The sequence below is a fragment of the Anopheles gambiae genome, chromosome 3, assembly GCF_943734735.2.
Source record: "Anopheles gambiae chromosome 3, idAnoGambNW_F1_1, whole genome shotgun sequence".
Classification (NCBI taxonomy): Eukaryota; Metazoa; Arthropoda; class Insecta; order Diptera; family Culicidae; genus Anopheles; species Anopheles gambiae.
Window position 1 is genome coordinate 34,617,194 of NC_064602.1, and position 26,754 is coordinate 34,643,947.

The 26,754-nt window shown below is 49.4% G+C and overlaps 4 protein-coding genes across 8 annotated transcripts; 3 read left to right on the top strand and 1 right to left on the bottom strand.

Annotated features, from left to right (window-relative positions):
* Nucleotides 1-255: 255 nt before the first annotated feature.
* Nucleotides 256-3,191, top strand: LOC1271415 (kelch domain-containing protein 3). 2 transcript variants are annotated; one of them, XM_061655690.1, is made up of 5 exons: nucleotides 256-387; nucleotides 929-2,359; nucleotides 2,431-2,626; nucleotides 2,701-2,841; nucleotides 2,905-3,191. In XM_061655690.1, the coding sequence occupies exons 2-5, from the start codon at nucleotides 1,627-1,629 to the stop codon at nucleotides 2,963-2,965; spliced, it is 1,131 nt and encodes a 376-aa protein (XP_061511674.1). In that variant the 5' UTR covers nucleotides 256-387; nucleotides 929-1,626; the 3' UTR covers nucleotides 2,966-3,191. The 2 variants fall into 2 exon arrangements, with proteins under 2 accessions (XP_061511674.1, XP_061511675.1); XM_061655691.1 differs by having other exon boundaries at nucleotides 357-507.
* Nucleotides 3,192-3,569: 378 nt separating this feature from the next.
* Nucleotides 3,570-11,795, top strand: LOC1271414 (eukaryotic translation initiation factor 4E-binding protein Mextli). 2 transcript variants are annotated; one of them, XM_061655683.1, is made up of 10 exons: nucleotides 3,570-3,678; nucleotides 4,650-5,276; nucleotides 5,372-5,670; nucleotides 5,746-5,926; nucleotides 6,130-6,201; nucleotides 6,873-6,933; nucleotides 7,007-7,526; nucleotides 7,595-8,042; nucleotides 8,180-8,295; nucleotides 9,422-11,795. In XM_061655683.1, the coding sequence occupies exons 2-10, from the start codon at nucleotides 5,168-5,170 to the stop codon at nucleotides 9,689-9,691; spliced, it is 2,076 nt and encodes a 691-aa protein (XP_061511667.1). In that variant the 5' UTR covers nucleotides 3,570-3,678; nucleotides 4,650-5,167; the 3' UTR covers nucleotides 9,692-11,795. The 2 variants fall into 2 exon arrangements, with proteins under 2 accessions (XP_061511667.1, XP_061511668.1); XM_061655684.1 differs by lacking the exon at nucleotides 6,130-6,201.
* Nucleotides 11,087-15,012, bottom strand: LOC1271413 (mitochondrial import receptor subunit TOM70). 2 transcript variants are annotated; one of them, XM_061655685.1, is made up of 2 exons: nucleotides 14,306-15,012; nucleotides 11,087-13,971 (listed from the first exon to the last, which is right to left on the bottom strand). In XM_061655685.1, the coding sequence occupies exon 2, from the start codon at nucleotides 13,963-13,965 to the stop codon at nucleotides 12,253-12,255; it is 1,713 nt and encodes a 570-aa protein (XP_061511669.1). In that variant the 5' UTR covers nucleotides 13,966-13,971; nucleotides 14,306-15,012; the 3' UTR covers nucleotides 11,087-12,252. The 2 variants fall into 2 exon arrangements, with proteins under 2 accessions (XP_061511669.1, XP_310198.5); XM_310198.5 differs by having other exon boundaries at nucleotides 11,087-13,968; nucleotides 14,306-14,655.
* Nucleotides 15,013-16,263: 1,251 nt separating this feature from the next.
* LOC1271412 (sialin) lies at nucleotides 16,264-26,608 on the top strand. Of its 2 annotated transcripts, none has more exons than XM_061655686.1 (6): nucleotides 16,264-16,439; nucleotides 19,266-19,381; nucleotides 23,426-24,315; nucleotides 24,392-24,524; nucleotides 24,609-24,850; nucleotides 24,940-26,608. In XM_061655686.1, the coding sequence occupies exons 2-6, from the start codon at nucleotides 19,363-19,365 to the stop codon at nucleotides 25,126-25,128; spliced, it is 1,473 nt and encodes a 490-aa protein (XP_061511670.1). In that variant the 5' UTR covers nucleotides 16,264-16,439; nucleotides 19,266-19,362; the 3' UTR covers nucleotides 25,129-26,608. The 2 variants fall into 2 exon arrangements, with proteins under 2 accessions (XP_061511670.1, XP_061511671.1); XM_061655687.1 differs by lacking the exon at nucleotides 16,264-16,439 and adding an exon at nucleotides 16,616-16,736.
* Nucleotides 26,609-26,754: the final 146 nt, after the last annotated feature.

Sequence of the window (26,754 nt, forward strand, 5' to 3'; positions counted from 1 at the left end):
ACTGAAGCAGATCGCGCCGTTACAACCGGTCGACGGCGGCGGCGGTGGCAGCGGCAGTCGTTTCCCGAAGACGCGCTTACCCAAAGCGAAATACGCGAATTCATTCATAAATTCGTGATTCATACGCGCCTCAAGCACGTGCGCTTACGGCGTGCGGGTAGGACGGCGCGTTCGGTTGCACCGGTTGCGCAAGCGAGATGAACAGTGCGCGCGCGCTCCTGGAAGCTGTGCGCGGCGGAGATCGTGAAGTGCGCCAATTCGTGGAATTGTATGACGCGAAGCGGTTGGTGCTCTGTTTGGTGCGTGGTGTGTCGTTTGTGTGGCTTTCAAAAGGCATGGAAATTTTTACTAACAACAGTTCAGTCGATAGGCGATCGCTGATCGAAGGTTAGTTTATTAGTTTTGTGGATTCGGCTAGGTGTACGCTCTGCGCATGTTAATCAAGCAAGAATCAAGCATTATTCACCCAACGGGCAGCGGTGTGGGTTTTCCCAGCTCAGAAAACAGGTATCGTTTGCAGTGCATGTGTGCAATAAGAAGGTGGGCATGCAAGTATGGGTAAAAGTGTTCCCTTTGCCAGTGTGTGTAGAGTTTGTATTGGAGTGATTTGAAATGTGCGTAAAGTTATTCGTGTTGTTAATTATTTAATTTTTAAACAAATTGCTTTATTTTCCAGTAAAATGAGCTTTGACGAACATTTCAAACCGAATTGAAGCTCAGTGTGTGCTTTTCTATGAAGTGAACTCGATTCAAACCTTGAATGGGGTATTGTAAACATGTGTCAAAATTTCAATCTGGAAAACAAATCCTTTTCTTGTTTAATTAATGTTTCCAATTCATTCCTGCGTCTAAAATAATTTGCATAATACCAACAGTTTATTAAATTCACTAAATGTCTTAATTTTTCTCCTTGCTAAACTTATTTTAGAAATGTGTGCAGCAAAAATCAATTTCAAGATGTCAAATCCCGGCACCGTTGGATCGCCCAGTGTGCACTGGCAGGGGCCCCCAGATGTCAGATGAGATCTTGTTTTGGTGTTTTGCTAGCTCGCAAATCATCTAATCAATTTTCTACCCAATAATCAATGAAAGTTGTCGAAATTGTGAAACACACCGTGCTGTTCACGCCCAGCAGTAAACGCTGAAGCTGCTTTCGGTTTCGTCCGCCGTACGGCCCAAGGACGGGGCCCCGTTTCGGACCCTCCCCCGTGTGTGTGCACCCGAGTGTGCGTATTCAGCGGAAAGGAAGAAAGAAGAAGGAGCAAAATCTGCAAATGCAAAACAAGGCAAATTAGGAAACCACGTATTGCCATCGCGATCGTCTTCCTGTCATCCTGTCCTACCTTGGAAGGAGGAATTGTGTGTGGCAGTGTGAAAACTGTTTGTGTTTTGCTACGGGAAGCTGCATCGCTGTAGTTGGATTAAATATCGTGCCCGACCACCTTCCTCCCCACTCCCCTGGGGGTGACGGTCTCATGGTTTGCATAATATGAACGCAATGTGTGGTGCCTGTGTGTTGTGTTCGTGCATGGCGTGCAGTTGCTGTGAGCAAAATTGAGAGCTAATCAAAACATCGAAAAATACACAAAACCCTCCCCGTCCCCCCCGATCGTCCGGACCGCCATCATGCACTGGGTCGTCAATCTGGACGGTGGGCCGCGGCGCGTCAACCATGCGTCCGTGGTGGTGGGCGAATTCATCTACTCCTTCGGTGGGTACTGCACCGGGGAGGACTACCACTCGAACAGCGCCATCGACGTGCACGTGCTGAACACGCACAACATGCGCTGGGCCCCGATCCCGGCGGTGGAGGACGAGAACGGGGTGCCGTGCAAGTACCCGGAGGTGCCGTTCCAGCGGTACGGCCACACGGCCGTCGCCTTCGAGCACAAGATATATCTGTGGGGCGGGCGCAACGATGAGATTGTGTGTGACATACTCTTCTGCTTCGATACGCGGACGCGCAAATGGAGCCGACCGTCGGTGACGGGCACGGTGCCGGGTGCGCGGGACGGCCACTCGGCCTGCATCTACGCCGAGCGGATGTACATTTTCGGCGGGTTCGAGGAAAGCATCGACAAGTTTTCGTGCGACGTCTACTATCTGGATCTGCGCACGATGCACTGGACGTACGTGAACACGCTCGGGGAGCCGCCCTCGTATCGGGACTTTCACTCGGCCACCGTGCTGAACCACCGGATGTACATCTTCGGGGGGCGCAGCGATGCGGTCGCACCGTACCACTCGCAGGAAGAAATCTACTGCCCTAACATTAAGTTTCTCGACCTGAAGGCGGACCGGTGGTACACACCGAAAACCACCGGCGAAATCCCCGTCGGTCGAAGAAGTCATTCTGCATGTAAGTGGGGAAGAGCATTGCAACGAAACAGCTGGAATGACACATTGGATTCTGTTTTTTTATCATTGCAGTTATTTATAATAACAAAATCTACATCTTTGCGGGCTACAATGGCAATATAGACAAACACTTCAATGATCTCTACTGTTTCGATCCGGATCGGAACGTCTGGCGACAGGTTACGCCCCAGGGTCAGGCACCACGTGCTAGACGGCGCCAGTCGTGCCTGGTCATTGGCAAACGAATGTATCTTTTTGGTGGCACCTGGTAGGTCTAATACCGATCATTTGGTCTCAATTCTTACAACCACTAACTGTTCTCTCTCTGTGGTTTCGTTTTAGCCCAACACACAATGGTGACCCCTCATCGTTTGACTATAGCGACACGCACGTGCTAGACTTTGAGCCGAGCCTGTGCACATTGGCCATCCTTAAAGTTCTGGAGTACAAGCTCGACATTTCTGTTTTACCTCAGGATATCAGGTAATCAGGCTAGACGTTTCGTAACATTTTCAATTTCTACTAAAATAAACCTCTTCTTTGCAGAATCGAAATACGGAACATGTCTACGCCAAACAAAATCGGTCGATCGCTGAACAAGGGTTGAACGATCACCATCACGCGTACAAAAGATGGGCCCCACCGCCCGCGAGACACACACATATACACACACACACACACACGTATGAAGAGAGTAACACACCTGTTTTGGTTGGTTCCGTTTTGTTTTGTTTGTTTGAAATTACCATCAAGTCATTATGGGGAAAACAATTGTGCAGCATAAATTATAAGTGAATTTATTTCAGGTAAAATACATTTTGTTGAACGTGCAATCGGTTCGGGAGTTCGTTAATTGCTGCATGAACAGCGAGTGAGAAATAATAATTGCAGCAGGTTGAGAATGGGAGTGAACTTCTTGTTTGAAAAAAGAATAATTTAAAGGAATTCCTAGCTCCATTCGAATTTCTTGATTAATAATAAGCTCGTAGCAGCACCCGGGCTATCAATTGCCTAACCGAGCCTTCTTGAACGTAAAAAAAACAGCGCTAAACACTTGTTTACCTTTTATTCACCCAAAAGGGCTAATTAAAAGTCCGTTATAAATAAAAGAGGTGCAAATCCAGCGACCTCTAGTGTGACATTCTTTTTAAATCATTCCCGCCCGTTAACGATCTTTATCGGACTGCCCAATATGACAGCGCTCTCCGCCAGCTGTCAAACACTGTTCGGCGGGATCGGCAGGTAATGAAGTCATCTGTTGACAGGTAGTTTTCGATTGACCATTGTTCGGGTTTGTAGAGTGTTTTCGGGAGCAGAAAGGTAAAATGCGTAATTTTCGTGAAAATAGAACATTTCCACGCGGCAAAAGTGAAAATCCCGGTAGAATTGTATCTCTTGCCAACACTTCCGGTCGCGGAAACACGCGCCCAGTGCGGCTAGGGGGTGTAAAGTTGTGTTTTCTGGTGGTGGGTGCGTGGGGATCTGCCGTAGTGAAAAAATAAAGATCATCAGAAAGGGGAGAAAAGAAGAGGCGTAGCAGGCAAAAGTGAAACGCACACACACACACTCGATCGGATGGGGACGTGAAAAAGGTGGAATGTATGAAATGGAGCCTTTCCGTTTCGGAATTTGCTTGGTTGGAAAATGATCCCTTTTTTCGTGTGTGCGTGGTTTCCCTAGCGATCAGCACAACTGCCACAGCCGCTGTTGCTATTCCGGCAGGATGGACGGGGTGTCCGCTGGCTGCTTGTTTTCGCTGTCGTCAGCAGCTTTTTTTCCAATCGTAATGTGCATGTGTGTACAAAAATATACTTTTCCGACCAATAAATGAGCGAGAGAGAGGGAGAGAGAGATAGAGAGAAAGGGCGCGCCGTCGACGGTTGCATCCGTGAATATTGATGATCGAGCAATGCGTTTGGGCGATCAGGAATTCTCTCCAAACGTTGTGGAAAGCGGAGAAAGAGGACAACGAGCGCGAACTGTACTTAAGAAAAATGGGGGGCGAGGGAAGATAAAAACATGACACGATCGCACATGATGTCCACATGGTGTTGTCGTGGTGTGGAAAATTTTCAAATATTTTCTGTTAGCATAAGTAATGGGCGCTGGCTACGACGGCTGCAGAATCCATAGAACGTAGTAAATTAAGAAACGGTGGTCTCTCGTCGTATTGGAAAAGCCTCCCGGACACTTATTGGATTTAGATTGTGCAGCAAATTAGTAGTTGGTGTGGGTGTGTGTTTGTGTATTTATTGTTTCTTCTTATTTTCCTTTACCGCTTCTCGTTCCAGGGGAGGAGGGCAAGCAGCGAACAATTCCGTCGTTTTGTATTTTTGTTTTCGTTCAGCTTCACGCATACAGACACACACATAGTGCCACACCACCGGACGTGCGCGGCTTCGTGTTTCGCCGTTTTCGCCGTTTTCTTTTCCCAGTCCAGTACGCGCTCGAAGGAGGTGTAAAGGCGGAGAAAAGTTGGGTGCCACCCGGGAGGAAATTGCGTTACCATTATTAGGCACTAGCAGCAGCAGCAGCAGCAGCAGCGCCAGCGTACTTTCGAAACGTGCCAAACGCTTTCCGTTTCGCGTAATTCTTCGCTGCGTTCGACGCGGAGGAGCGAGGTGTTCGTGGGGGCCAGTGTGGAAAATCGATAGTCTCAGCGCATTGGCTGGCCCACGGTTCAGTGCGTTCGAGATTGGGTTGGAGGAAGCCTGCACAGTCACACACGACCGCAGCGACCGTTCACGTGTCTGCTGTGTACGCCTGTCCTCCGTGTGATCGTTCGATCGCACCACCGCTAGCCATCGCCATGTCGCAGATGGGCCGCGCCGTCAAGAACCTGGAACCGCCACGTCCGCTCAAGTCCACGCTGAAGCAGCAGCAGCACGTCCATCTGCCCGTCTATGAAGTTCAATCAAGTAGGCCACGTGTTTTGGGGAAGTGTTGTTTTGGAAGTGTCATTTGAACGCATCCACTTTTCTTCTCTCTTTCTGTATGGCCTACTACTACTCAGTCGAAGAGCTCATCACGCTGACGGAAAATGTGGCCGCCAGCCTTGCCAGCGGCTGCAACAACGCGGACGGCGTGAACGCACTGCTGGCCAACCTGCGGCTGCACGGGCCGCAGCTGGAGAACGTGTCGAAGGACACGCTCGACCGGGCGCTGGTCATCTTCCGGAACGCATCGCAGGACGAACGGCTGAACATAATGACGCGATTGAATCTGCTACAACTGATCGAGCTGCGCGCCAAATCCTGGCAGGTATCCGATGGTGCAAACACCTACTACAAACACAAGGCTACAAATGTGGAGGTCAGTGGGTGGAGCTGTACACAAGGTCAGAAGGTCGGTTTTAACGGTGCACTCTGTGTGTGTTTGTGCTTTCAGCCTGACATTTTGGCCGACCCGAACCTGCTGGGATCCTCCCCGCCCATGGGCCAGGCTGTACCCGCGCTGGCGCCGGGCGAGCTGATACGGACCTCTGGGAAGTTCCCGAAGCCGACGAAGATACCCGGCAAAACGTACTGCAAGGACGAGATTGTGATTCGCAATGCCGACTCGGGAAAAGGTAAGTGTGTCTTCAGCAGGATGTTTGTGGTGTGTCTCTCCCTGCGGAAGGAATTCTTGAGTGATTTCAAACGTTAAACATTTATAAACGCCGCCTCCGTTGATGATTTTGTCTCCCATTTACCTTTCCTCCGTACCGGACACACACGCGCATGCATCGCGCACCCCCGCCTCAACCATCCGCGTGTCCGTCCGTCCGCGTAGTAATGGGAATCAAGGGACGTAGAGTGCATATGATAGAAGAACTGTCGGAAACGGTTATTTCGTTCCAAAGAGGTAAACGCGCTTCCCTGGCCTTCGTGTTCCGTGTGTTAGCCATTACTCACCTGCCACCACCCCACGCACGCACGCACTGCTGCACCATCGCGTACGCGTACGCCCTTTCGGTTGCGTACTGTGTGTCGCGTGTGTTGTAATTAAACGCAAGTGCAAGCGCACCGCCGTCACCAACATGCTAAAATCACTTATTTCACCCTAAAAAAGGAAGATTATCGTCTTGTACATTGCATCAAAGCTATTTTGTGTGATCATTTTAACAATTCTGCTAGCACTTCTAATGGTTTGGTCTGATCTTTTCGCTCTGTAATATCTACCTCTATCGTTTTTCCTGGTCGTATGGTGGTCTGCACCACATACCGATCGTTTTCCGGTTGAGTTTCACAAAAGAAACTTAACCTGAGAAACGAAAATACTTTGCACATTTAACAAAAAACATGTTCTCTTCGCTAACGTACAACCTTACCAATCCACTCGTTGCACCTGCCTTTTTCACTCGGCATTCACGTGTAATAAAACAAAACAAAAACATTACCACCAGCACGCTCCAGCTTTTCAGTGTGTGTTTAATATTGCTTATTTCGTGTACGTGTGTGTGCTACTGCTGCTAATTAGAACCGCAAACGGGGTGAAGAAAGACACTAATTCTTGTTTGAGTGTACGTTTTTCAGTCGCTACCGGGGCTAAAGAGCGACTGGTGCAAATTACCGGTCCAAATGAGGAAAAAATCAAGTAAGTGTGTTACTTAACATAAGACAAAACGCTGAAAGTGCTTCTAAATGTCCGTCTTTTGACCTCCCTCCAGCTATGCAAAGCAGTTGATCGAAGACACCATTCGCCGTAACGCGTCCCCGGTACGTTTGGACAATTCCCAGGACGGATCCTGCAGTTCTCTGGCGTCATCCGGCTCGGATGAAACGGTCCCGAGAAAGGAGTCGGCAGGATCCGGCGCAGCGAACGCGCGCAATTCCCTCTCCGGGGCCATGGTGGCAGAGATGGTAGCGAACAGTGGCGCGAACGGTATGGGCGCTTTCCTGTCCAACCAGCAGCAGCAGCAGCAGCAGTCGGCCTCGGGTCCGGGTGGTGCCCTAAGTCTGAATCTCAGCGGCTACTCGCAAACGCCGCCATCGTCCTACACGCACCCGAAGCTAACGCGCAACGGGTCGCAAAACAGTGGCCAGCGCAATAGCGCCGCGGGCAACGGAGCCGGCCTGCTGCTGCACAGCTTCTCCACCAACGATGCGTCGCTCGGCGAGTACAAGTACACGGTGAACGTGGGTCAACACAATCTGAAGATTACTGGCGACTGTTTGGAGCTTGTCAAGGTGTGTTTAGCGTTCTATCGTTTAACCTTCGAACGCGCATTAAGCGATGCTTTTCCCTATCCCGCCAGGTCGCCAAGCTAGTGCTGGACGATTACTTCAGCAGCAACGAATTTCTGGCCTCGGTAGACATGTGCTCCAGCTTCGATCTACCGAACACGCTTTCCTCGCCGGTGGGAGCGATGCCCGGCCAGCATTCGCTCATCACCGGCACCCCGTTCGTGGACAGTGGCGTCGGGCTGAACACGATCGGTGCCACCATCGGCGGCGAGCTGATGGGCGGCGGCGTCGGCAACAGTCTCGAGATCGACGATGACGTGTTCATCGTCGAGGCGGGCTCCTCGGCGGCCGCCGGCTTTAAGCCGAACGAACTGCAAACCAGCGGCAGCGGCAGTGCCCTCGCAGCTGGCAACAATGGGCTGAGCCGGTCTCGTCGGAGCCATTTCTCGCGCAAGGATAGTGCGGGCGATGGGCTGAAGGAGGCGGCAGCGGCCACCGTCAAATCGGATTCGAACCCGGGTAAGCGGCGAGATTGCTTTGGTTGGAATGAATAACATTTGCCTGTTTCTGGAGCGAGGAGCACGTTGGGTGACGGTTTGAGTAACTCTTTTTCTTCTTTCTGTTGTTTCTCACCCCAAAATCGCCCCTCCCGCTAGTGAAACGAATCGAATATGAGCGGCTGATTTACTACTCAAAGTCACCGTACTCGTGGGATCTGCCCGCCGACTGGAAGCGTATATGTGAAACTCTTCCTTATTTGGTCAAAAATAAGGTAAGACGAGCCGCTACCGTTCCTACCACGGACGGTGACGGTGGTGGTGGTGTTGGTGATGGTGTGGCCGTGGAGGTGAAGGGGAAAGCTACTAAAACCGGGTCGCTTGAGTGTTCCATGCTTCATACTAACAGCAACACCGGTCAGCATTTGTACGATGGCAACAACAATAACGTGTCTACTACTAACACTACTAACCGCCGGAACTACTACTACCTCAACAAGCACGTGCTGTTGCAGCGTAACTCCATTCTCAGTGCCAGCAGCTTCGACATGGGGACAGGCATTTCCGTACTCGGCCACAGCAAATACCACCATCCGCCGTATCATGCATTCATCACCAAGCACGCTAACAACAACAATCTGAATCAACGATACTCATCGTCCACCAATCTAACCGCTTGCTCATCGAACATTACTAACAGCAGGCAGCAGCAGCAGCAGCCGTCCGGGCGGCTGTTGATACGATACAAATCGACCAGTGATTAAGAGCATTGTTTTACACTTACATTCCGTCCGTTTTTGGGATTTTTAAACGATGCTGGGAAGCAATCGCGCCACCATGCCTTAAGGAAGAGAAAACAAGAGCTTACACATTAAACATTCGTTATCGAAATTGTTGATACAATCAACGGCGAAAGATGTGATTTAGATGGGAAAGGAATGTATATGGACAATTTTATTGCAGAGAAACGGTGCTTCCACCTTAAAGAAGAGACGGTACAGTGTTTTACAGGGGTTCTCATAGTTGCGGGACACTTCTTTGACTCTTTCTTATGGGAAGTTAACTTCACAATTCCTATTGGATTTGTCCAACAAGGATACTATAAAGCCCAATTCCAATTGCATTAGGTTCATTTCACGGAAGAAATAGTCAATAGAGTGTCCTACAGCTAAGAGAACTCACTGAAAACCCTGTAAGAGACTAAAACCGAGAATTTTAACATGACTGTAACTAATCGGGAACAAATTACCTCTTTTTCTAAGCATCCATTACCATCGCCGGTGAAGGTTTACTTACTAACACATTTAATGGGCTTGCGGGTAACGGGTGAATGGCGCTCATCTTGGATGCCTTTTTAATTAAATTCTCCTTCCTCCTCATTCTGCCCCCTCCCCACTAAAGGATATCGAAGATCAGAAAAACCGTTTTAACGGTGAGCAGTTTCTCGAGATGAAGAAACAGGCAGCGAAAGAGTCGGGCAGCAGTAGTCTGGTGGGTCAGGGCGGCGGTACCCCCCTCAGCAGTCTGCCGGACGGAGGAGGAGTCGATGGCGAACAACCACCAGCGAAGGACAGCACGGAAGGAGCTGGCGCCGACGATAATAATAATAATAATGGTGCATCATCGGGCATCGTCAGTGCTGCAGCACAGATGGAAAAGATCGGTGCATGAGACACACACACACACACAGGCACGAGTCGTGTGACCTTTAACCTTCCGACTTGGGGGTGCTTCTTAAAATCCCCCCTACATCCGCCTGTTGCTGATAAGCACAAACGAATCGAACGCGGTTTTTTGGTTTGAAAACTTCGAAATTTAAAACGAACTCTTAACATAAGTGTTGTGTACGTGTGTGTGTTGTCCTAATGCTCGCGGCATTAACGCTGTTTTCCACGGTTCGCACTACACTTTCATTTTGGTTTTTACATCCTATCCAAACACAATATCATTTAGCTGGTAAGAGAACACACTGCTAAGAGCGCATTAACACTAACCCCCGCTATTAACGCTAATGAGATTAACCTTTTTGTTTTTATTCGTAATGTTTATCTGAACTACTATTTTCGCTATTAGGATCGATTGCTTGTTTGATCCTATTCGGAAAAGGGAACTTGTGAGAGAGAGGGAAGATTTTGTTTTGTCGATGGCACCCAAAGCATTACTGCGCTTACATGCAACTTTGAAGAAGCTGAATATAGAAACAACTGTAAAAGAGCAGTTGCAGCTAAGAAAAGCTATCCAGGAATGCAGCTTCGTGTTAATACACAGAGCCTTTTTTTCCTACATCGGTCTTCCACCGATGAGAGTTTGCGAGTTTTGTGTACTTTTCCTGTAACACGTGGGGGGAAATGGCGACCAGTAACCAGACAGCTCGTAAAATAGTGATATTTTGAAGAATGTGGTTTTATATGCCAAATAATACTATGTAATAATATTATTATTAATATAACAAGAAATAGAGGTGGGATAACAACATATGCAACCATCGCTGTGCAACACAGAACAACATAAGAGAGAGGGAGCGGAGGGCATCAGCAAAAACCGGTGATAAAAATCGCAGATATGTGAGCGAACTCACACAAGAAACACTCACTCATTATTAATATTTACTCATTATTATTTAATCCTTCAGCAGCAAAGGAACTTGTGAACACCTTCTCCTCACCTTTTCCTTCTCTGCTTTCAGTTGCTGTTGGATTGATCGTGTTTAGCGAAAAAAAAAACAAACAAGTTAACACAACTCATAACAACATATTTGATGTGTATTAAATAACTTTCTAGTCTCAGCGAACGAGAGGAATGGGGAAATGGAGAAACAGTCTTTCCGTGTCGTAATCCAGTCCCTCATTCGCAAACACGCGCGCATACGTACAATCAAACATTTTCCTTCATTTTCTTCATCTCAACACAAACAATTGGACTCAATTTTCCAATCCAATGGTACGAGAATTGATTGTTTGATGCTGTTGTTTACTCATGTTTTGCAACAAAAAAAGAAAAATGAATTCATCTCATAAACTTCATTTTAGATACGAAATTTTGAAAACTTTGTTTCTACACATAACAACAATGTGTGTGTGCAAACAAAACATGTGATTATTTTTTTTCCTTTTTATTTCCTTCCTTTCTAATCAAACGACACCCCGACTCGGCGCGATTTTCGTCTTTTGTTTACTTCTTTTATTTATTGATTATTTATACAATTTATAATTGATTATTAAGTATGTTTTTCTTTGTGTTTTTTGTTGTTGTTTTGTTTCCCGTTTAACCGTACAGCAACGCGGGAAAGGAATTTAAATTTGTTTATTTTTGTTTTTTTTTATTCCCTTCGTGATTTCTCATACCCAAAACGCTCCTCCCACGTGGGAATTGTTTGTTTTGGTGATGGAAGGGAACTACTGAGTGACTGTGTGTGCGCAAGGGGGAAAAGGCGGTTAATAGTTTTTTTTTTGTTTTTAGGGAAAAAACAACGAGTAGAGAGATAAATGAAATTTATATCTTCTATTTACACACTCACTCACTCACTCACTCATACAGACGCTCAGATACAGCAGGGGGAGAAGATTAGATGTTGTCCGGGGGGCTATAAGGGAAGAAGCATGAAGAAAGGGAAGCAGCGTATGTGTGTGCGGTGGAATTACTAAGTTGGCTACATTTAACTTATCGCTCACTACACCCACCCACCCTCACACACACACGCAGGGGGCGAGAAACAAACTGATGTATTCTAACGGTAAACAATGGATAATAAAAACACATATATCTAGTACTTAAACATCTCTAGTGCCTTTGCTTCACGTGTGAGTTCGAGAGTGGGCGATTTCTTTCGAAAAACTACTGCAATTATGCTATTATGCCTTTTTGTTTGTTTGTTTGTATGACCTAAATTAAATCCCGGCTCGTTTTATTCGATTGTTGCACACAACGTAATTCAAGCATAACACCGGGAGACGAAAGAAACAGAAAACAAAACTGGTGATATGGAACACATTGGGCACACACACCACATTAGGTGAGCCAATGCAATTGCATACAACCATGACTGCTTGCTATTAATGCTTCACGCTAAACGATAAATTATAAACGTATTGGGGATGGGGGGAGGGGAGTCGTCGGAATTATGTGGAATCAATTCCACCACAAGCGTACGCCGCGGCAGCAGCTTTCCTTACAACGCTTTATCGTGCAAAACCAAGGCCTGCTTCTCGTGGGTACGTACTGGTACACTGCGCTTAAAAGTTCGGCTGAATGTTGCTAATACTCAAGCCCATGTTCTTCGCCACGTCCACCTGCGCGACCGCCGCATCCTTCAGCGAGTACAGATGCACCAGGCTCATCTCCGTGCGCGCCAGCTCGATCGCCCGCTCGAACAGCTTGATCGCCTCGACCAGATTGCCGCGCTGCACCTCGATCGTGCCGAGCGTTTCGTACGCAAACTCGCACTTGCCATCGATCTGTATTGCTTTCTTGATCAGCTTCACGCCCTCGTCGATGTCGCCCTTCCACTGCAGCTGCAGCAGCCCCCGGTGCACGTAGATCTGCGCATTGTCCGGCTCGACCTTCAGTGCCCGGGCGAAGCAGCTGTCCGCTTCGTCGAACTTCTGCTCCTCGGTCAGTACCTGGGCGAGGATGCTGTAACACTCGACGCAGTCCGCGTACTGGTCCAGTATCTCGTTGAACCGCTTGCGGATGCGCCCGATGGCCGATTCGTCCCGGTTTTGGGCCGCCTGCCGGTACGAGGCGTAGCACAGGTGCGTCGCAATGATGCCGGACGTGGGGCACAGCTGGTACGCTCGCTCAAAGTCCGCGATCGCATCGTCCATCCGGTCGGTCAGTATGTACACCTGGCCGCGGTGATGGAAGATGTCCCCGTTCGTGCTGTCGATCGTTTCGGCGCGCGCAAAGTACTTGAAGCATTCGCCCGGTGAATCCGGCTCCGTTTGCATGGCCAGCGAGGCCCGCTTGATGAGGGCGTTCGAGCGGAGCCGCTTGTCCGCCGTTTCCAGCTCAATTACCGCGTCCAGGTCCTGTTTCGCCTCCTCGTAGCAGGCGATCAGGTTGTAGAAGGTGCCGCGGAGCAGCAGCGCCTCCAGCTTGTACTCCGACTCGGACTCGCTCTTCTCCAGCTCCTCGGTGCAGGCAGCGACAATGCCCTCGTACTCGGCGCTGTCGAACAGGGCCTTCGCCTTGATGAAACCCTTCTGTTCCGTGCTGGCCACGACCAGCTTGCCAATGGGATCGTTGTTGAACGAGCTGAAGTAGCTCTTGAGGAACTGCTTCGACGGGTAGGTCGGTTTTTTGCTCTTCATCGCTTCCCGCCCATGCTGCTGGCCCAACTCCCGCAGTATGCGATCCGCGCTGACCAGTGTCGCTTTGTTCTGAAACCGATCCACAATGCAGGCGGCCGTAATGTCCTCCAGCGCGCGCGACAGATCCTGCTGCTGCTCGTACGCCTTCGCCCGGCGGACCAGCGCCTTCGCGTACGCCGGATTGCACTCGATCGCGCTGGTGCAGTCCTTAATGACGGCCGCCCAGTTCTGTAGCTGCTCGTACGCGGCCGCCCGGTTCTGGTAGTAGGTGGCCCGGTCCGTCGCCTCGTACGTGGGACAGTGCTCGATCGCCGCATCGTACTCCCGGATCGCCAGGTCGTACTTCCCCACCCGGAAGTGTGCGTTGCCGTCCGTCTTGTGCTTGTTGGCCAGATCGCGCCCGGTCAGCGGTTTCGCATCGGCCGGCTGTTGCTTGCCGGCGGCCTCCGACGTGTCACCATCGAGCGAGATGGTTTTGTCCTTCAGGTCGGCCAACCGCTTCTTGGTCAGCTTGTCGCCGCCCTGGTCGCCCGATTTGCGCCAGTACAGGTAGCCGAGTCCGATGGCCACGGGCGTACCGATCAGCAGCGCCAGCTGCCATTTGGGGAATGTTGATCCCGTGCTACCCGTCGTCATCGCCTGCTACAGATAGTGCGCCGGCCCGCACCAAAGGGGTGAAAGACAAGAAAGAATAAAAATAATGAGAAAAATGGTAACCACCTCCCTTTTTCCACACTTGTTATCTCCGGCTTGCGGGTGTGTATATGTGTGTATGTGTGAGCTTTGACATGATTACGAAATGTCTCTTTACAACACCGTGACACTGGTTCGTGCGTGACCGTGAACACACTTTAGTATTTCTACACAAAAACACTCATTCACGCATCACAGAGAAATAGTGATAAAATCAATAGAGAAACACACTCACACACACAACCGCTCTCGTATTATCGATCCACACAAGTCAGCTGCTTACCTTTGGATGATTTTATCCCAACATGTACGGACACACAATTTGTGCAATATTGTAAGTCGAACGAGGCTAGTAGGCCGTCCCGCCTGGGTGGTGGTGCTGATGCTGGTTGCTACGCCTTTTGCTTGGTTTCGGAAAAATGGGCGCCCGACAGTTGTTACTTCCGGCCGCTAGCTGTGTGATTATATAATTTCATTCACCGCTTCACAGAAAACCATTTCCCTACACAAGCCCGCACGCAACCACGGTACCACTGGAAAAAAACAAGTGAAGACACTTTTTCGTGTTTTCTTCCCCCCTCTATCGGACCCGCTGCGGCGAAACGTGCTCGTGACAGTTTTCGGTGCGCGGTTTTGACAGCGCGCTGTCAGTTTCTAATGCGGGAGGGGGGGGGGGGGGGGCGTTTTCGCCTGTGTATGTTGACAGCTGGGCGACGGAGCCTATTAGGCTGCGCTCTAGTTGCTCGGATGGTGCAAAGGCAATGTAATCGTTTTTAGGTTTAAATATATTTGATTTTAGCATCCGTTATAATTTAAAATGTTGAACGCGCTTGTATGGAAAGGAAGTGTAGTTGTGGGATTTTTCTTCTTTTAATTTTACACATCAACTTAAGACGGTTTTGGCCTTCCTAAACAACCAATGAGCTTGGCTATCTTTGATCCGTAGGTTTACTCACAGCAGGATACTAGGAATGAGCCTGGAACGGCGCGTCGCACTAGGAATGGGAAAATGTATCAATTAAGATTGAACCATTCTAAGCACAGATTTATCTCACTCTGCCAATACGCGTCTGACGACTGACGGTTTGCTTACTCACTCTACGTGTAAGACAAACGACAAGGGTACATTGTTCTAGATTTTCTTGAAATTCTCCCTCGCACTCGGACCTCGAGTTCGCTCACCTCCACCACCACCATTGCAATGGAACGGCCAAATGCCACGATGATACCGGTGCAATGGATTTAGTTTTTCCATGACCTTGAACTTGCCAGCAACGCTTCGACGGCACAGCGGATATCGCCGCGCGCAGTAAGCCGTGCTTTGGCACGGCATGACGGATCTGTGTGCGAGCGAGCGCGCTCGCGCGTACTTATCGCACCATAAATTCAGATAATGGCCACAAAACCGAAATTCAACCTCCGAATCGCTTGTCGGGCTGTGGATTGAGCGTGCTTTAAATTTATCTCAACCCCTAACCCCGCATACATCGCGTGCAACCGAAAATGAGACATGTGTGCGGGCGCGCTCGCCGTAACAACTACACTTCCATTCATTGGTCTTCTAAAAATGAATATCACGATCTGCGCCATCGATCGGGATTGCGGGAAGCGGTGCTAGAGAATCAAGGCAAGAGAGGAAGAGCTCAATCTGGCGCACACGGTCGCGCGTGTCTGGGTCCAAAAAGGGGCCGCTGAATTGCACAACCTCCACACGTTTTAGCGCCAGCGTGCCAAGGGGCTCAACTTGCCGTGATTTACACGCAACGGAAATTTGGTGAAACAATCACGTGCTTTCCGTCATCTCACATGCTTTTGTCGTGACGATGTCGTACGAATTGTTCGATGCGGGTGAGGACGGGGTTGCAGGGAGGGAAAGCATGCTTTTTTTCGCTTCTTTTTCTTTGCAGCCGGGTGGGGGTAAGTATTGGCTCTTACGCAGCACACACCTACATACATTTTTCTGCAGCATGAAACAGACGGAACAGTGATGTGCCAAAAAAAATTCTCCCTTTAATGCGTATGCGTTTTTAAAAAATATATTCACAAAAAATTAACAAATTTAAGTCCCGAATAAAACGTTTTTTCAATATAACTTGAATCAATGAGCGAAAAAATCTCACTATTATTAAAAATTTAAACTTAAACCAATCCCGGAGTGATAGTTTTTACGGTCTGCCCTGTAGCGGATACAGTACTCGTGAATTGATGTGCGTACAGGCGGGCCGGGCACGAGAGTGTGTTGGTACACGAATTTGAACCATGACGTACGCGGAGCAGTCGAGCAAAGCCGGAGACGGCCAGAAATATGCTGCGGTCTCGAGCGTCCGTCGGTCGGTGTGCGTTGTCTGTTCCATTTTCGCTCTCGTGCCGAACGGTTCGGCTTGGTGTGTGTCTCCGGTCCACTGTTTTGTTCCCCGGTAAGTTCTGAATAAAGTTCAACTGCAAGTGAAAGCCGCAGCATTTCTGTAAAAAGTAACGTTTGCTAAACGTCAGTTTTTGAGCGAAGAGAAATGTAAACCCTTCGGTTGCCATGGCTGCTCTCTGTGGGAAATTGTGTGCACTTGACTACGCGGCGCGATCGCGCATTTCACGTTGACAACACCGAGAGAGAGAGAGAGAGACACTCACACACCCGGGGTGTGCTGCGATCGAACGCGGCCGCTGTGTGTGTCTTTCTTGAATAATTCACCCAAACCCCATTTTCGTAGTAATTGGTAATTAGAAGGCGTATCGCTCGGTACAGAAGTTTGCGAACAATTGCAATGAAAAAGCGATTGAACACGCATACACGACGCCGCCACCGAACTGTGTGAGATATTTCTGTCCCTCGTCCCGGCACTTTCGGGTTGTGTGAAAAAGAGGTCGCGAACCGTGAAGTGAAGGTTGCGCTTTTAAAACGCACAGTGAAGAAGAAAGTGATGAATAATGAAACGTAGGGGAAATGGGAGGACAGGGAGTGTGCAGCTGCAGGAAGAAAGGCGGGGCGCACCAGAGCCGGCGAAAAACAGCTGGCGGCACACAAATGCTTCGCTTTCGGTATTAGGGCTTCTTTGTGCGTATCGCTGTGTATCTGTATGTGTGTGTGTGTGTGTGTGTGTGTGTATGAACGATGAAACCCATTTCGAAATTGCATTCTAGCGGGCAAAGAAGCTTCTTGGTGGTGTTGGTGGCCGTACCGTCATTATATCCTCCTGCAGAGACGGTGTGACGTAAACAACGCGTCTCCAGATCGAGGGGACCAGAACCTAACCTAGCCCACGGTGCTGGTACTGTGGCGTCGCGCGTTATCCGAGAACAAGGGCCAAGCGCCGCAAACAAACAAGCATTCCCCCGTCCGCGGTCTAAAACCAGTTCCCGATGAAGAATCCAGTTAGATCTAGTAGCCAGACTAACCGGGCCGGAATGATGATGATGATGGAAAACCTAACACCGGGAGATAAAGCATTCCAGTGCCAATTATAATAAAAATGATAAAATCTAGCAGGCGATCTAGAAGGAGAGACACCCGGCACAAGAAGAGAGAGGGACCGCTGCGATGGTCCGGTGAGGGTGGCATGTAAATATGTGCCTGAAGGCTTTTAATCGGCGGGTGTGTACAACGAGGTATGGCTAAATATAGGCGCGCAAGAGACACAGACACGGTGTGCGAAAGCCTTCTGTACACACTACCCTGTGGCCAACCCCGTACACACCACCAACGAAGAGATATCAAGCGGGGCGAGACACACAACCACCGCCCGACACCGCAAACAATCGTGACGATGATGAACGTGCGGCTGCTAAACATAAAACGCTTGTGTGGTTGTGTGCTTCGACCATACACACGCCATTGACACGTATGCAGCAGACTCGGCCACCCTACACCCCGTCTCGCGGGGCGTAGGCAGGCGTCCGTTGAACTGCGCGAAGATACACACGCGGCCGTCTTGCGCTTCGCGTCGCTGTTCTTGCGATTTCGAAAGGGCTTCATGACGCGAGAGCCCAACTTCTCGCCTTACCACGAGAGGGATGCGGATGAGGGTCAGGTTTCGGTGGCAGAAAACAACGTGTCCGACCTGTTTTTTTGCGCGCGATCGTAAAAAAGTGCCATTGCCAAGCCACGTAACAGCGAGCGAGCGGGCACAAGGTGACACAACAGGATAGCCAAGGACATACATGGCGCCTGGGAAATACCGGCACAACTACCACCACATCATCATCATCATCATCACCTGTAACCGGTTGAAGGCAGTCTTTTCTGGCCGTTGCCAAGCTTCTTTTAAAATGCACTTGATTAGCCACAGCTTTTGCGCCTACTAAGCGCGTCCCGCGTTCTCTCTTACGCACCACTGCGATGACGCTGACCTTGAAGAAGAAGTGGTTCTGCATCGGGCTCCTGAGGTCCTGAACCGTAAACCCGTTTGTCAGCAAAGTCCCCCAGTGCCATCTTGTATTAAAATCAGGCCCAGCCTACGCCCGTGTTGCCGCCAAATTTAAAGTGCCTTTTTATGGCGCAGTTTGGCGGTTAGCACGTTCTTCGCTGTATAAATTATACAGCACGAGATGAATCAGAGAAGCCGGACTGATTCTCCTTCTTCTTCAGTTTCGCTGATCTCGTGCCGCCAGGCGTCTTTATTGGCCTTCGGCGAGGGGGGCCGGTTTAGAATCGATTTGATCGTTTGTTTCTTGGAACCGGAAAGCAAAGCGAAATAACAAAATACTCACACACACACGCATGGGATGGTTTAAAATGCTGGCGCAGCTGTCTTGTAGCTTGGCCAACTAATGGAAACAGTACAATTTTTTATGCTTCATCGATCTTCTTCAAACGAAACGGTTACGACGACGACGCACGAAACAAAAAACGAAACAATTCATACCTACTCCAACCTGCTTACGTCAATATTTGCTCTAGAGAGAAGAGGAGGGTGCGTTGGCAATTAACGCAGTAGGCTGCCGAAGGTAGAAGTGTTAATTTGACAGAGATTTGCTTAACATTCTCCCCCTCCTCCAAACGGTGGCTCTCTGTGTTCTTCAAAAGGCACTCCCTGTGTCACAGTTAGTGAAGTCTAGCAGACATGTTTACAAAAAAGGGCCACGGTTCCGTTTTTATGACACGTGTGTGGTGGCGTGCATGGCGTCGCCGGTAACGTAACTGCTGCTGGTTGCATGCATTTCCCAACAATGCGCAATTGCTGACCGTGTGGTATGCTAAATTCGGCGCTCTGTCTAACACACTTTCCTTTCATTTCCTTTCTTTCTAGTTTACTCCGTCACCTCAAACTCCGGTCTCTCAGTGGCCTGTGAACTCTTGCCCACCGCCGCACGCGCACGCACTCCTCAGTCCACCCCGGGTGAAAGATGTCGACCGGCATAGCAGGTAAGCGGGCTTGTTCGTTTTACATCGAGGATCGCAATACGTCGGCGTTAGGCTCCATTTATACAAAGCCACCCTGTTCCGTGGGCCGTGGAATAAATTATTCACCCCCACCGACCCCTACATACACACACACACACCGGCTGGATGCATTTGAAGACTTTCTTTTCCTAAGCCTGGCACATCGAAGAAGCCGCCCCAAGCAGAGAACGTTCCAGATTGCTAGGTTGCCATAGCAAGCGCGTCGTTATTTGCTGCCCCGCGCTCTCATGGACGCTATATGGGGCTGTAAAACAATTAAGTGGTAGGGGCCCTCCCCACACTTATGAATGGGTCAATCGAAATAGATTGTTTCTTTAGTGCATGGAATAGTTGTGTGTCTCCCCCGTCTGTCTAAATGTGTGTGTGTAAAGGGGGGGATGCATTTTTGTTCTGGAATGTCGAGCCTCCCGACTACCCGAGCCGCGACCGAACGACCGACCGACCGTATTGTTTGTTACAATTAATTGAACGCGTATGACACCAATAAAGCAAGCGAGCTCCAAAGCGAGCGCTTCAGCTTTCGAGAGCATTCGAGTGGGGTATTAATTGAATTAAAAAAAACCCGTATTCCCACTCCCTTCAAAAGGGGGTAAGCCCGCATTTGGAACACATTTCGGGAGAGGGAAAGAAGCGGGCCAAATTTGGAAGATCAAAAAGCCGTTAACGTCTTGTTTTCAGTCAAACGGTCGAAGCAAATTAAACAACACTGTTGATGTTTGGTGGTCATCCTCCAAAGAATGTACAACCCCTCTCGGCTAATCAGAAGTATGAACTTTGGGGTGAGGAGGGAGCTTTCGTTGCGTTCGGTGCACACGGACAGTAACCATCTGGCGCGTTTAACTACAAAATACATTCGTACCTAAGATCAGGCGAGTGTGAGACCTCTCTACCCGCGGCCCAGGGTTATCGGTGGGTGACTTTGTTTCGGAATAATAAATATGGCTCTCTTTTCGTGGCCTATAGCCGCTCTATTGGTAGGGAGCGGCGTGCTCTGGGAACACATGTGCAAAGCGTTCGAAGTTTCCGTTACGGAGCGGAAATTGCATTCGCCGTTCTCGTATCAATCATTAGCCAAAACAACGCCGCTGCGATTGGGTACATTTGTGGTTCCGTAAAGCAAGCACAACAACACCCCGGCCAAGAAGGTCAAAAGTGTATCCCAACCTTGGAGCTTGAGGAACTTGAACAAAACGTTTTCTTTCAAAATTAGACTGTTTGCTAAATAGAAAGGCAAACAATGCTCAGAAAGAGAAGATCCGCTTTACCTGGGATCACCATTCAGGGGCAGATTAGAACGCACACGTGACATAACACGGGCCCGCTTGGCCCATGCGGGGGTTTATGTCCCATTTGAACGCTTCAAAGACACAAAACCACTGACCGCGCCATCGCGTCGTCCTTGGACATATTGGAGCTATTTTTGCAAATCTTGTGCCCCCTCTCACGCTGCCGCTGTGTACCATGGGCGGGACGGACGGACCCACAAAAAACAATGTGACAACGTTACTGTTTTGCGTATACTTTTAGGTTAAAATAGAACAGACCGGGGAGGGAAATAAACAACAGCAGCACCCGGTTGTGCGTAAAAAGCGCTTAACACTGGGCCTGCGAGCTAAAGGACCCGAGCTTCGAGGTCACACTGATAACGACATATAGAACGTTACGCGCGCATGATGGCGCGATGGTGACATTCGGGGATATGGGTGTGGAGAGCTATTTTTTCCACCGTCAATCATTTTTGGCGGTACCACCGCGTGAACACCACCGCGCGCAATCGCGGCCACAAATGGCGCAAATGTTGGAGAGACGTCATCAAGTGCCGGTATCTTTTCCCCGGCTCCCAGCCGCTTCTTCACGTGCGTCGGTACAGGTGCACGATAAGAAAAGGGAGGAGAGGGAGATGTGGATCGGCTTTAATCGGTTCGTGATCATCGTGTCATCGTGGCAAGTTTAATCAGAGTAACCCACCAGCGGATGTATGGGACGGTATGGGTGTGAATTGAGGATGAATTGTGGTTTAAGGCGCAGTATTCCCAGCTCGGAGTTGGAACTGCCCAGCTCCGGTCGACGGTGTCACCTTTCTGTACACAAGGAATTAGTAAAGATGAGATGTTGGATGCACTAATTAGCGTTAAATTAAGGTTTAGCTGTTTAAGTTTAGCTCTGTTGAGTCAGAGGATATTCAGAGAAAGTTGTTATGCCTTAAAATTGCCAACTGTGAGACCATTTACAGGGTTTTCCAGTCGTTCTCATAGTTGTCTAACACTTCCTTGACTCATTCCTATTGGAATTGAACGTCATATGATGGCAATTGGATTCTATGGTTCCTTGTTTGAACAGGCTCCTTGAAAATTCCTATTAGATTTTTTCCAACAAGGCTGCTATAGAGTCCAATTACCATTACATTAAATTCATTTCACGTACGAAAGAGTAGAAAAAGGTGTCCCACAGCTATGAGAACTCCTGGAAAACTCTGTATACTACATAGAAACATTACCGATTTCTTACCTTGGCAAGAATGGCATTAGCACCAATTGATAAGACATCGTCGGCGTTGCCATGCGTTATGAGCGGGCTGGAATTGATAACACAGAGGTTTTGGGATGAGTAATGGGGTGTTTTTTTTTCAGTACATCTGCGACGGTTCCTGGTCTTTTACTTGGTATCAGTAATTTGCTGTTAGATTGCTGCCTCGTGCACCGCATGCGAGTGATAGATACGGTCCCATGCTGTAGCACGTTGCAAAAACACGACCACAAACACATAGCCCGTCGGCCCGTTTGGGGGCTTGGCTCTCCCCCTGGAGCTGGAGCTGTCGATGGTGATGATGACGACGTTCACCCGTTAGACGCAAGTGTTTGCGTACGTCGCACTCGCGTTATAAGGTTAAAGTACGGTCCCTTCCAACTACCGAGAGGTAGTCACCACCGACCGATCATTGAGCTAATTGTAATTGCGAATCGGAAAAATAGTTGTTGATAGAGTATACGCGCCTTTTGATGGGCCCACCCGAGAGGTCAAAAAAGGGATCATCTCTCTCTCTAGTGGAGGATGAAACGGGCAGGTTCCCGGCTAGCAGCGGGCAGCAGGGATAGTAATCAACATAAGCACGCGTGTGTGTTTGTGGTGGGGAGCTGCCATGCTCCTCGTGCTTTTGCGAAATCAACATCTCAGTGGCCCATGCCATTCCACAAATAACAACGCGCAACCAACAACCACCACCATCAGTATTGATTGATGTGTTTATGGTTTTGCGCTATGATAAGGAGACGGACACACAAGCATATGAGATAGTTTTCCATTTCTGGACGTATGTTTTTCTTGTTCACTTTATGTGACTACGCCAGCGTCGTCAATCGCAAACCAACCCTCCCCCGGTCCCGGTCGGGTTGATTTGTAGCTTCAATGCGTAATTTATATGTATTGGCTGGAGCAGGAGGAGGAGGATGAGGGTCGCTGTGCTAACGAACGAACTGGTCGGGGGCCATCCGAATTCGCATTCGTTGATGAAAGATAGCAAAAGAAGCGACTGCGACGCGCAACAGGCTGCTAGTAGATATGCTCCACGTTGCCGTGGTGTTGTGGGTCGAAAATTGGTCTAGGGGAGTGGTGTGGCGCAGCTGTAGCATGTGGATGTCGTGTGGCCTTCATGTGAAAACGTCAACGGCAACAGCAGCAGCAGAAGCAAACCGATAGAGCCATGTGGCGTATAAATTAACCTAACGACGAACGAAACGACCGTAATACCGAAGTGAGGTGGTGATATATGCGTGCTCGATTGCAAATGAATTGTGGCCGGAAGGGTGACACGAAACAATAGTGGGAAAGCATGCCCCCCCCCCCTCATTGTATGCACTCTTTTGTGGTTTGATGTCATTTTGATGTGTCGAGCCCCCTCCCCGTTGCGTATTGTATTACGCGTGAGAACGCCATGTCTGTTGTTGTTGCTTATCTAACGCTGTGGTTTTAAACTGTATCTAAAAAACAATTTTCGCTCCTTTGCAGGATGGATAACATGCCGGCAAGTGCTGAACATTATGGTGATCTTCGGCTTCATGCTGAACTATGCGCTGCGCGTAAACTTTACGATCGCGATCGTGGCGATGACGAAAACGCTCGTCAGCACGGTGACCGGTGACGATAACAGCACGACCGACGCCCTCAACCTCACCGACACCACGACCGAAGCGTCCGTGATCGATGAGGCGGACAAGTTCGAGTGGGACGCCCGCCAGCAGAACCTGATGCTTGGCAGCTTCTTCTGGGGCTACGTGCTGACGGAGCTGCCCGGTGGTCGGCTGGCGGAAATCGTCGGTGGACGGCGCGTGTTCGGCTACAGCATGCTGTTTTCCAGCCTGCTGACCCTGCTGACGCCGCTCGCCTCCAACACGCACTACATTGCGGTGGTGATTCTGCGTGCCGTGCTCGGGTTCTTCCTGGGCGCCTCCTGGCCGGCCATACATCCGCTGACGGCGGTGTGGATTCCACCGATGGACCGGTCCAAGTTCATCGCCAACATGATGGCTTCGTCGCTCGGTGCCGCCATTACGATGCCGATCTGTGGGTTCCTGATTGCGACGGTCGGGTGGCAGAGCGTGTTCTACTTCACCGGCGGGCTCGGGCTGCTGTGGTCGGTCGTGTGGTTCCTGGTGGTGTTTGAAACGCCCGCCTCCCATCCGCGCATCACGCCCGAGGAGCGTACGGAAATCGAAACCGCCATCAATGCGGCCGGCAAGAAGAAGAAGCCCTCGTACGTGCCGTGGAAGTCGATCCTAACCTCGCCGCCGGTGTGGGCCATCATTCTGACGCACGGTGCGTCCGTGTTTGGGTTCTTCACCGTGGTCAACCAGCTGCCCACCTACATGAAGTACATTCTGCATTTCAACATTAAGGAGGTAAGTGCGGTTGGATTAAGCTGGCAACGGGGTACGGGGATTACTACTTCATCGTCTCTTTCTTTTCCTTTCTCAGAACGGGTTGCTCTCGTCTTTGCCTTACTTTGGCAAGTACGCCATGGCTGTGATTTCATCGCATTTAGCTGATTATTTGAGAAAATCGGGTAAACTGTCGACGACTGCGACGAGAAAGATTTTCACCGCCTTCGGTAAGTAGGGAGAAGGAGTGGACAATGTCCTCTGGGCTCTCAGTTATTAAAACAATCCTTTTCCTTCTTGTTTTTTCACCTCAGCTGTGATGACTCCCGGCTTCTTGATGATTATTCAAGTGTACATGGGAGAGAACCGCTCCTGGGCGGTCGGTATCTTCACGCTGTCCCTCTTCCTTAATGGTGCCGTCACGGCCGGCTATCTCGGCAACGGGCTGGACATTGCGCCCAACTTCTCCGGCACCATCTTCGGTATGGCCAACACGCTCTCCTCGTTCGGTGGCTTCGTGTCGGCGTACATGGTTGGTGTGCTTACCAACGACAATGTAAGTCACTCATACAGCAAACGGAAGTTGCGAAAGTGGAGCACAAAAGTTGCTTAAAATCTGTTTCATTGTTCTCTTCCTCTCATCAGCAAACCTACGGCCAATGGCAGATTGTGTTCTGGATTCTGGCCGTGGTGTACATTACGGGTTCCTCTGCGTACGTGCTGATGGGTACGGGTGAGCTGCAAGCCTGGAACAATCCGCCGGAGAAGGGCGACGGTAACGTTGAAACGGAGGAAGGCGTGCCGCTGCGCAATCAGGCCGCCGCGGTCAAGTAAACAGCGACACGGCACACAACCGTGGCCGCCGTGTGTTTGCGTGTGGGTGTGTCCGTTTTCTCTTACATACGTCAGCAGCAAACGGTGGGGATGGTGGCGGCGGTGCTGGTGCTATATTTGGCCGATTAGAGAGAGGTCAAACGAAGCGGCAGCGGCAGCAAAAGCAGTAAGATTCTCTATTTTAAAAGAAGCCAAACAGTTAGCCGCTGCTCTTAACTCCCCTCAGCAAAAACGGCAGAGGATTTTTTTGTGAAAAAAAACCCGAATGTCGTACGTTTACGCGTGTGCGTGCGCGTGTTCCGTAGTAAAAGAAGACACATTAAAGGAGGAAGAGCGATAGAGGGATACAGAGAGGAGATTTGTCGTAGCATTTAATAACTTATTGTTTTAAAAGCAACCCCCCCCCCCCCCCGCATCTATCGAATCACCCGGAAATGCTGTGCCTCGCGTGCCGAGAGCGTGCAAATGCTGTTTTTTTAGTATTTTGTAGCCAAGTACAGCGTTAATAGGTGTGTAGAGCAATGAGTAGGAAATAGATCAGCGGAGAAAGTGGTTTTTAATCCAGCTTTTTTCTGTTTTTGGTAGTAGAAGCAAATTGGGGGGAAACATCATCATGTACGACACACACTCAGAAGAAAAAAAACCACGACCACACAGGAAAAGAAGGTGTAGGACCTCTTTTAGAGGGTACAAGACAGAGGAACGGAAGCGAAGTATCTGATTGATTCAGGGGGTTTGACTTAATTTTTAAAATGTACAAAAAGCGTAATTGTGTGTGTGTGTGTGCTTATGTGAAGAAGGGCGTGGTGCAGTGTGGCGTGCGTGCGTCACTAACGGTCGTCAAGAGAGGAGAGAACGATTTTCATGTTTTAATGAAAATGGTGCAATCGTAACGAATGCGAGTATATGAACATGACCGGAAAGAGCTGCTTGCTGTGTTGGGCCTGTGGAAGCGGAACCGATCCAGCGGGGGCCTCTCCTCAAGACTTCTTTCCATCTCAGTACGAATTCGGGGGGTGTCCACCGAATGTCACACTGCGAGTAGCTTCGCACACAAAAACCAATCCATCACACATGTGCTTTCCCAACGAACGGTGGGGCAACTGTTAACAGGAATAGATTTCTATAAATGTGCCTTTTTTTACTAAGAACTCTTTGATATCGCGTGTGGGGAGCGAAGGAATCTTGTTAAAGCTACTTAGCGTACAGGTTTAGATGCGTGCGTGTGTATGTGTGCGTAAACATGTGTGTATGTTTAGGTCAAATCATGAAGCTAATCAGTCTACTTAAACTTTACAGAGACACGGCGGTACTTGATATTTTATTTACAATGTGTTTTCCCCCTTTTCTGTCTCTCTCTCTCTCTCTCGTGTACCAATAATATACATACACACTAAGCGCGTGTACTGAACTCATTTTAAACAGATAGAAAAACTGAACAATAAAGTAACTGTGAACGTGGAAGTCCTTTCATGTTGAAGTCGGCGTTGTCGAAGAATGTTGAATGAATGAGAAAAAAGGGATAACACAAATGATCAAAGGACGAAGCGGACAGGTCTGTGGTCATGTCATTCGAATTCGAACTCGACAACCCAATCTAGAATGTTCTTTTCGTCTGCACACGTG

Bases quoted from the DNA above. Each gene is read 5' to 3' on its own strand.
- LOC1271413 (XM_061655685.1), bottom strand. From the start codon at position 13,965: ATGACGACGGGTAGCACGGGATCAACATTCCCCAAATGGCAGCTGGCG.
- LOC1271412 (XM_061655686.1), top strand. The intron at 24,316-24,391 runs GTAAGTGCGGTT...TTCCTTTCTCAG, and splicing joins TGCATTTCAACATTAAGGAG to AACGGGTTGCTCTCGTCTTT. The intron at 24,851-24,939 runs GTAAGTCACTCA...TCCTCTCATCAG, and splicing joins GTGTGCTTACCAACGACAAT to CAAACCTACGGCCAATGGCA.
- LOC1271414 (XM_061655683.1), top strand. From the start codon at position 5,168: ATGTCGCAGATGGGCCGCGCCGTCAAGAACCTGGAACCGCCACGTCCG. The intron at 5,277-5,371 runs GTAGGCCACGTG...ACTACTACTCAG, and splicing joins CGTCTATGAAGTTCAATCAA to TCGAAGAGCTCATCACGCTG. The intron at 6,934-7,006 runs GTAAGTGTGTTA...ACCTCCCTCCAG, and splicing joins CCAAATGAGGAAAAAATCAA to CTATGCAAAGCAGTTGATCG.
- LOC1271415 (XM_061655690.1), top strand. From the start codon at position 1,627: ATGCACTGGGTCGTCAATCTGGACGGTGGGCCGCGGCGCGTCAACCAT. The intron at 2,360-2,430 runs GTAAGTGGGGAA...TTATCATTGCAG, and splicing joins TCGAAGAAGTCATTCTGCAT to TTATTTATAATAACAAAATC. The intron at 2,627-2,700 runs GTAGGTCTAATA...GTTTCGTTTTAG, and splicing joins TATCTTTTTGGTGGCACCTG to CCCAACACACAATGGTGACC.